Below are 9,217 nucleotides of genomic sequence, written 5' to 3'. Positions count from 1 at the left end.
ACTACCAGGCTGGGCTATCTCTATTCATGTATAAATGTACCTTTGAAAAAGCACACAGGTGAGATTGCCATGGTTAAAGAGGCACCATGTCCATCTTACCCTCTGCCCCTTCTGCAACAGTCTCCTCTTGAACACTGGACCTGGCCTGAGAGGCCTTGCATTTCAAGCCCTTATACCATGATTTTAAAATACAGCATTACAGGCAAGCACACTAAATTGCTTTACATAACCAAGAATGCTTACTGACCTCAAAGAAAAAATATTTTCTTTTACAGATTTTGCAATGTAGTTTCTTCATTGTAATAAAAAAATAAGCTTTTAAAAAATAATAATAATAATTCAATTTGATTTCTGTTTCTTCATAAAAAAAATGTTTTCTGGGGAGAGTGAAACAATCCATTAACTTTGCTTCATGTACTAAGGGTTACTCTTTAAATGAATTCACGATCCAGTTCTCATGTACATTTTTATGGTAAACTGAGCATGACCTAGAAACTCGGGTGTCATCTGTAACGGCAGAACATCAAAAGACCGGCCCAGAATTTGAGACATCATCTGAAAAGCAAAGCGGCCCAGAATTTGAGACGTAGCCTGAGAACAGGGCTGTCTATAAAACTGATTACATTAGAGATAAACTAATGTATCCTGTACAAAACTGTACTAGCGGGCAGGATATATATTTGCAATTAAAATAAATCACGCAAACAATTATAGATACAGTGCCTTGCGAAAGTATTCGGCCCCCTTGAACTTTGCGACCTTTTGCCACATTTCAGGCTTCAAACATAAAGATACGAAACTGTAATTTTTTGTGAAGAATCAACAACAAGTGGGACACAATCATGAAGTGGAACGAAATTTATTGGATATTTCAAACTTTTTTAACAAATAAAAAACTGAAAAATTGGGCGTGCAAAATTATTCAGCCCCTTTACTTTCAGTGCAGCAAACTCTCTTCAGAAGTTCAGTGAGGATCTCTGAATGATCCAATGTTGACCTAAATGACTAATGATGATAAATAGAATCCACCTGTGTGTAATCAAGTCTCCGTATAAATGCACCTGCACTGTGATAGTCTCAGAGGTCCGTTTAAAGCGCAGAGAGCATCATGAAGAACAAGGAACACACCAGGCAGGTCCGAGATACTGTTGTGGAGAAGTTTAAAGCCGGATTTGGATACAAAAAGATTTCCCAAGCTTAAAACATCCCAAGGAGCACTGTGCAAGCGATAATATTGAAATGGAAGGAGTATCAGACCACTGCAAATCTACCAAGACCTGGCCGTCCCTCTAAACTTTCAGCTCATACAAGGACAAGACTGATCAGAGATGCAGCCAAGAGGCCCATGATCACTCTGGATGAACTGCAGAGATCTACAGCTGAGGTGGGAGACTCTGTCCATAGGACAACAATCAGTCGTATACTGCACAAATCTGGCCTTTATGGAAGAGTGGCAAGAAGAAAGCCATTTCTTAAAGATTCTTAAAACTTTCTCATAAAAAGTGTCGTTTACAGTTTGCCACAAGCCACCTGGGAGACACACCAAACATGTGGAAGAAGGTGCTCTGGTCAGATGAAACCAAAATCGAACTTTTTGGCAACAATGCAAAACGTTATGTTTGGCGTAAAAGCAACACAGCTCATCACCCTGAACACACCATCCCCACTGTCAAACATGGTGGTGGCAGCATCATGGTTTGGGCCTGCTTTTCTTCAGCAGGGACAGGGAAGATGGTTAAAATTGATGGGAAGATGGATGGAGCCAAATGCAGGACCATTCTGGAAGAAAACCTGATGGAGTCTGCAAAAGACCTGAGACTGGGACGGAGATTTGTCTTCCAACAAGACAATGATCCAAAACATAAAGCAAAATCTACAATGGAATGGTTCACAAATAAACATATCCAGGTGTTAGAATGGCCAAGTCAAAGTCCTGACCTGAATCCAATCGAGAATCTGTGTAAAGAACTGAAAACTGCTGTTCACAAATGCTCTCCATCCAACCTCACTGAGCTCGAGCTGTTTTGCAAGGAGGAATGGGCAAAAATTTCAGTCTCTCGATGTGCAAAACTGATAGAGACATACCCCAAGCGACTTACAGCTGTAATCGCAGCAAAAGGTGGCGCTATAAAGTATTAACTTAAGGGGGCTGAATAATTTTGCACGCTCAATTTTTCAGTTTTTTATTTGTTAAAAAAGTTTGAAATATCCAATAAATTTCGTTCCACTTCATGATTGTGTCCCACTTGTTGTTGATTCTTCACAAAAAATTACAGTTTCATATCTTTATGTTTGAAGCCTGAAATGTGGCAAAAGGTCGCAAAGTTCAAGGGGGCCGAATACTTTCGCAAGGCACTGTATATGCAATTTGAAAGAAAAAAGTAAGTCACCACAGAAAGCTAATTCTTACATTTGTGCATAACATGATACTTTATATTAAGTAATAGTCACACGTGGTTTGTTATATTAGTACAAGTACTGGAAAGCAGGTCTATCTCTGATCACAATGTTAAAATGGAGGGAAAAGTTGTATTAAAAATAATTAAGTCAATAACAAAGTCGATAGCTTTACAAACCTACTGCCAATCACCCGATTAAGTAGCTTTTTAAAAAATAAATTGCTAAACCGTTATATATAAAATATTTTTTTAATTTTATTATGTTAAATATTCTTCTTAGAGCTGGTGGTCAAACTTTACTGGGGTCCTGCTGTATACAAAAGGCAAAGTAATAGTATTATTGCATTAATTTAAGTATGTTACTGTGTGTGACTGAGGAATACACAAGTACAGAGCATCAGTGAATTAAAAGGATATGTGTATTTGTGTACTCTGTGTATATATATATACCTTGCGTGACTCCCTAGAAATCTACAGGAACTTTGTGACAAAAGAAGAAAAAAAGTATTTGTCTGACGGGCAAAGTATAACGGTAAAACTTGTTGTGCCAGGCGTCGGGCGATATGCATTGCACACCACTGAAATTGTCTTCATTTTTGAGACTTTCAGACTTTTGCCATTGCCAGCATGAATCAGAAATGTATAATTACAATACTGCAGATGTATGTTCTATTGATGTCATTTAAGAATGTGCTATACTGAAATTATAACAATTGTATTGGCATTTGTTGCCAAGCGACTGACTGGTTTGTCCTTAAGACCTGGACCTCATTGAAATTGAGATGTAGATCCTACCTGGTTAAACAATAAGAAACTGAATGGAGTTTTATGATTTTATTTTTTCACCAGAGTAAGATACAGTTTAAGCACATTCACATTAATATATCAGCAAAACAAACCACCTGTAACCCTCACAATCAACTAATCATTAATAAAACACAAAGTAACAAGAAAATGTATGTTTAAAAAGCAGTCTTTAATTGTATGCTAATATAGTTATATTATTCAATGAGAAACAGTTAGTTTTTTATTTTTATTTTTTTTTATGATTATCGTTAAAAACAAATACCAAACTTGCCTGCCTGTGGAATACACAAGTACAGAGCATCAGTTGAGGGCAGCAAGAAGCATTGTTTGAGACATGTAAGCGCAACTTTAAGGATACTTGCATTCTTGGAAAAACTGTAAAAGTAAAGCTATCAACTTGCAATTTAACATTGTTCAATGTATACTGATTAAGTCTTTTTCTGATAATTCATCCTGATAATGTGCACACTTTCTATGCGTCACCAACCTATATTTATTTCTCCACTACCTCACAAACTGATACTGTCTCACTCACTGACAGCTAAAAACCTAGACAGTACCTGTGCTTTTTACCCTTCACAGACATTTATCTTTTGACTCTTATTTTTACATTTTTGATAACCTTTCCTAAAAGCTACTTAATGTATGTCAGGTATTAATTTTTTACTATTTTAAACATAATCTAATATTTTTCTCATAGTTCAACAGTAAGCCTATAGCGCCGCTCAGTGGTTTAAAATGGTGGCAGGTTTAATTCAAGGCAATGTGAAAAATATACACCAGTACCAGAAAAACTGTGTTAGTGCCTTTGTTTAACAAAGTTAATCAATGAGGTCTGAAAGCTGTAAACAGTAAAAACTCTAAGACGTTAGTAAATACAACTACAGTAAGTTCAGTCAATTTGACACCATAAGTCAAATATATAGTAAATATAAATTATACCAATTTTAATGGCCGTGCAGTGCTTACTTGGCCAATGTTTTTCTGTCTAGCCCTTCTATCTACTATACTTTCCATGAACTAGGAGCTACTAACTTCTTAGTATAGCCTCGAACTGTGGCAGTACATTTCTAGGAGGCATCAGATTGGAGGCTCTGAAATCCATCCTGATTGGCTGAATAAGTTTCGGCATCTCTTTCGTTATCTCAGAAATTTCTCTCCGGCCTACGCTCACACCACTGGACAGTGCTTTTTCAAACTCCATGATGGCTTTTAGTTCTGCGGGCGTTGGAGCTCTTGCTGAATCTTTAGCGACAGACAGCACTTTATTTGGCATAAAGATGGGCACGGGAAGAACATTCCTGTAGGGGAGCTGATATTCGGTCATCCTCTCCCCTAGCCTTCCGATCTTCATCTTCTGATCTGGAGATCTTTGCACTAAGAAGGTGTCCAGATGTTTCTTCTCATATGTCTCTTTTTTCTGAGTGTTATTCTCAGAGAGTGTTGTCCTAGGAGTGAAAATTGCAAGATGTTTGTTAATTTAATTTAAATCAGCAAAAATAAACTAAAACACATTAAACATCATTACGTAGCCATTACTGGTACACCCCTTTCGTTTTCTGTTTGTGATATAATATATACAGCCCCTAATGGAGTCCTGGTTCACTGTCATGAATAAGAGCATCTTTCAACGGTCTGAACATGTAAATATTAATATGTAACTAATAATATAGTAAGTGCAGTCAAGCACATATTTCTCTTTTATTTTGGCCTTCTATTGACCTTTAAAAGGCCAAATGTACTGGGGCCCCCGAGTGGCGCATCCAGTAAAAGCACTCGCTAGAGTGCAGGATGCGCTCTATAGCCTGGACGTCGCCGGTTCGAGTCCAGGCCATTCCACAGCTGACTGTGGACGGGAGCTCCCAGGGGGCGGTGCTCAATTGGCTGAGCGTCGTCCAGGGGGAGGGAGGGTTATGTAGGCCAGGGTGTCCTCGGCTCACCGCGCACCAGCGACCCCTGTAGTCTGGCCGGGCGCCTGCGGGCTTGCCTGTAAGCTGCCCAGAGCTGCGTTGTCCTCCGACGCTGTAGCTCTGAGGCGGCTGCACGCTGAGTCTGCAGAGTGTAAAGAAGCGGGCGGCTGACGGCACACGCTTCGGAGGACAGCATGTGTTCATCTTCGCCCCTCCCGAGTCAGCGCAGGGGTGGTAGCGGTGAGCTGAGCCTAAAAATAATTGGGCATTTCAAATTGGGGAGAAAATAATAAAAACTAATTGGCAACTACTAAATTAAAAAAAAAAAAAAAAGAAGAAGAAAAGGCCAAATGAGCCTTCCCCTTTAGTTCAAGGTCTCTTCAAACATTTACTAATAGCATTCAAGCACTAGGCTATCTTATTAAATTCTGGCACCAGTAGACATGTTTAATTTTTTTAAATGTATTTATTTATTTATGTATTTATTGTATTCCTTAGCAACCACAGATGATGTTAGTTTTTCATTGGGTCTGGGATACTCGCATGACCCACCCACACTCATCCACATACGCAAGAGAGAAGGTTTGTGTTGTGTGGGGAAGTTTAACTGCAGAAACTGGTTGCAAACAAGGGGGCTTGATAATTTAGCAGTCTGGTATTAAACTTTCAAAACAGTTTAGCACCAGTTTTCATTTGCACCCCTGTAGAGGGGTCACGCGCACGCTAGGTTTTTTAGACTAGGTACACTTTTCGTTTTACATGGTGCAGTGTAGTATAGATAGACAATTACCATGGAATGACCCAGCAACATTATCCACCATTTATTAATATAGGATATCAAAGTGTTTTCTTAAAAATAAAAAAATTAAAAATTAAAACAAAGGTTGCACTTCAGTGGTCAAAGTGTAATTAACAAAGCAGCCCTATTCTAATTAATGGACTACATTACACTATACAAAAACAAAACAAAAAATTTATATTTAGATCATTATAATAACATGCCATAGCACAAATTGTTTCTCTAGTCATTTGCAACACAGCGTCCAAAACAGACTTTAAATAACAAATAGGTTAGATGAATTTTCCTACATGTTTGTAGCGTATTTGAAAAGGTTTGCCTGATATTTAATTCTAAAATATTGGATTACCATGTTTTTGGGGGCTTTATTATACTTTGTTTCCTACAGTATGCTTGCCTAATATGCTTCACTATGCTTCCATGATGCTGTTTAACATGCTTCTACCATGGTATACTATATAACATTTATAAAAGTTAGTCTCCCTGGGGTCAATTTTAATTATCATTACAACAGTGGAACTAAATTCTTCTCTCTTTTAACTATATTGTTCATACTGGTGTTTTCTGACCCCCCCCCCCCCCTTACCCACTTACAAAACACAAATACTCAAGCAAGGGATCTACTATTAAGCAGTTCTTATTAGAGATCACTGTTAAGATTATTAAAATACCCCTCTATCTCCCAATCGTATATATCCTTCTCAGTCAGGTTTCTTCTAGAATGTCTGTTGATAAAACAAGTATATACTAATTAATACTGTACTGACAGCTCAGTAACATTACAGCATCCCAGTCCTACTGCTTTAATATATGAAATACACATTAGAACTGGGTAGTTTTACATACTTTTCCCATGGTCTTGTTTCCATGACCAGATCCTGCCAGCTTGAATGATACAACTCCTTATCTTTCAGATTGTCCTCCTTCACCTCACAGTGGGCATTGAATAAATGTGAGGTGCCCTTTGAAGCTGAGGAATGCATTGCCAGCTCTTAGTTTTTTAATTAAATATGTTCTATTGTGTCGCAGACGGATGGCTTCAGTTGAATGAAAGTGTCCTCAATGTGGTCTTCGTCTCTTTAAATAATGCTAGATGTCTATTTTAGTGGCAGTGCATCATTGCAAATGTGTTCACTACGTACGTTTCAAAGTTATTTCGTGTAAGCAATGGGAAAAAGCAATGACTAATCCAGCATCCATGTAATGATATCTGTAACACACAACTCTTCTTGGCAAAATATCACACATGCTGCCTTTTGCTTCCCTGCCGTGCAACACAAAATCTAATTTCATAGAAACATTCATGTTAAAGTGTATGGAAACAAACACGTATTTCTTTATTTATTTTGTATAGATCATACAATAGTCCTCCTAAATTATTACTATTTCCTGAGCATGGATGGCAAGGTTTAGCAGTGGTTATGGCTAAAAACAGTAACTGATGAGCTTTCAACCACACTCTCTGATTTCCAAGGTACCTTACTAACCAAGTGGGCAACCATAAGGTCAGGTGATAAAAACTGAAATATCCTGGCAGGATGAACTCAGATTGGAATGAGCTGCCACTTATCTCTGGTACGGTTTCATAGCATGCATTTTTTAGTATGGCAGCAGAAATTTAGTAAGCTGCAAACAAGAACAGGCTGTCCTTGTGATTTCACACACTCAAAAAGGCATTCAAGTCTGTTTAAAGAATTCCCATGACTGCGAACAAGGCTCAACAAGTCACAGACTGCTGCTGGGGTTTAGTCGATTTAAACTTAGGAAATGGAGAGAAATACTCTAACCCTCCGTACATTTCTGGTCCCCTAATCATAAGAAAGACACTAAGGCATTGGAAAGAGTAAAGAGGAGAGCAACACAATGATTAATTCCAGGATTGTAGGGTATGGTATATGAAGACAGACTGAAAGAACTGAATCTGTATTGCCTAGAAAGGAGGAGAGTCCGAGGTGACTTAATAGAGGTATTTAAAGTTGTCAAGGGGTTCAACAAATTAACTGCTGAGAATTATTTTTCACAGGTCACAGAGAACAACCCAGGGCTGTGGGTGGAAGCTTTAGAAAGGCATTGTTACAGGGTACTCCCCGCCCATGTGCATATTATGTATTATTTTGTATTTTATTATGTATTACGTTTGGAAGGACGGGCAAAAACTCATCTGCCATTATTTGTTATTGTTTCTAAATACCTCTCGTGAGAATGCGTGACTGTCTAGTAATGATTGAATTAGCTGACAGTCACGCAGACTTAGTAAACTCATGCAGACTATGGCCGAGGGGTTAATAAGATAATTAACAGCCAGTTAATCAGTTAATCCCTCGGCCATAATATAAAAGACCTGCAGCTTTGGCTGCACAGGGTAGGTTGTCCAGAGGAGGAAAGAGACAAGTAAGAACCAACACTGAAAGTGAATAAGTGCTACTCGTGCTGGTTTAATTTCATTTTATCATTATTGTTTGTTTGTTTTGGCCCTCATGCCTTTGTTGTTTTGTGAAAAAGTTTTCTTTTGTTTAAACTTTTTATTTATTAATAAAAGTGCCACAGTGCTTTTCATACCCCAGTCAGCTGTTGTTGTGTGGTTTCAGTTCCTGGTCTAACGTCATCCACCAGCCATCCTATTCACAGGTATATTCAGAACTGAGGGGCAGAGCTTTTTCACAGAAAGGGTGGTGATCCATTGGAACAGGCTGCCGGACAGTTGTTGAAGCAGAGACTATCGGATCCTTCAAGAATAGGCTGGATGCTGTCATAAACAATACTGTATAACCCTTTCTGTGACCTTAATAACAACACTGAAGGAAGGCTAGCAGTCGACGGACCAATCACTCTGTAAGTATATCAAATTTAATTTGTAAAGTGAATGCTTGCCAGTTGAGGTTGCAACGTGAGCGAGTTGTGTTGATGTATCAATCTAGCAACTCACACAGGGCACAGCTGACTGGATTTAGGGTAATTTGCAACCTATTGTCTACAGCACCCAGCTCTCAAACTGCAGGGCATTATATAAGCACTGACGCTAAGCTAGTGTACCAGCACTCAGCACCAGCTCACCGAAGGGCCTCATCACCAAAGGGCCTCATCACCAATGGGCTGGTAGTCTACATTGTAGTCGTCCACACGAGGACAGGCCAACGTGGACTGGCTGCGTAAACTTCAATCCAAGCATCGATCGCACCACCCTCTCCCGTACCCATTCTACTTCCTTTCCTCTACTGCTCCTTACCATGACTATCTTTAATATCCCCTTAATCCTCTCCTCTCTTTCCTGTCCTCTGTCTCCTCCCTGCCGCCGCCGCAAA

General features: G+C 39.0%; 1 protein-coding gene across 1 annotated transcript; it reads right to left on the bottom strand.

Annotated features, from left to right (window-relative positions):
* Window positions 1-3,218: 3,218 nt before the first annotated feature.
* On the bottom strand, window positions 3,219-6,985 carry zmp:0000000930 (telethonin). Its single transcript, XM_034001099.3, has 2 exons — window positions 6,762-6,985; window positions 3,219-4,654 (listed from the first exon to the last, which is right to left on the bottom strand). The coding sequence occupies exons 1-2, from the start codon at window positions 6,896-6,898 to the stop codon at window positions 4,237-4,239; spliced, it is 555 nt and encodes a 184-aa protein (XP_033856990.2). The 5' UTR covers window positions 6,899-6,985; the 3' UTR covers window positions 3,219-4,236.
* Between the last annotated feature and the right edge of the window lie 2,232 nt (window positions 6,986-9,217).

Source organism: Acipenser ruthenus, chromosome 4, assembly GCF_902713425.1.
Source record: "Acipenser ruthenus chromosome 4, fAciRut3.2 maternal haplotype, whole genome shotgun sequence".
NCBI lineage: Eukaryota > Metazoa > Chordata > Actinopteri > Acipenseriformes > Acipenseridae > Acipenser > Acipenser ruthenus.
Note: the sequence above shows the minus strand (reverse complement) of the source record. Positions and strands in the feature narration are given on the sequence as shown.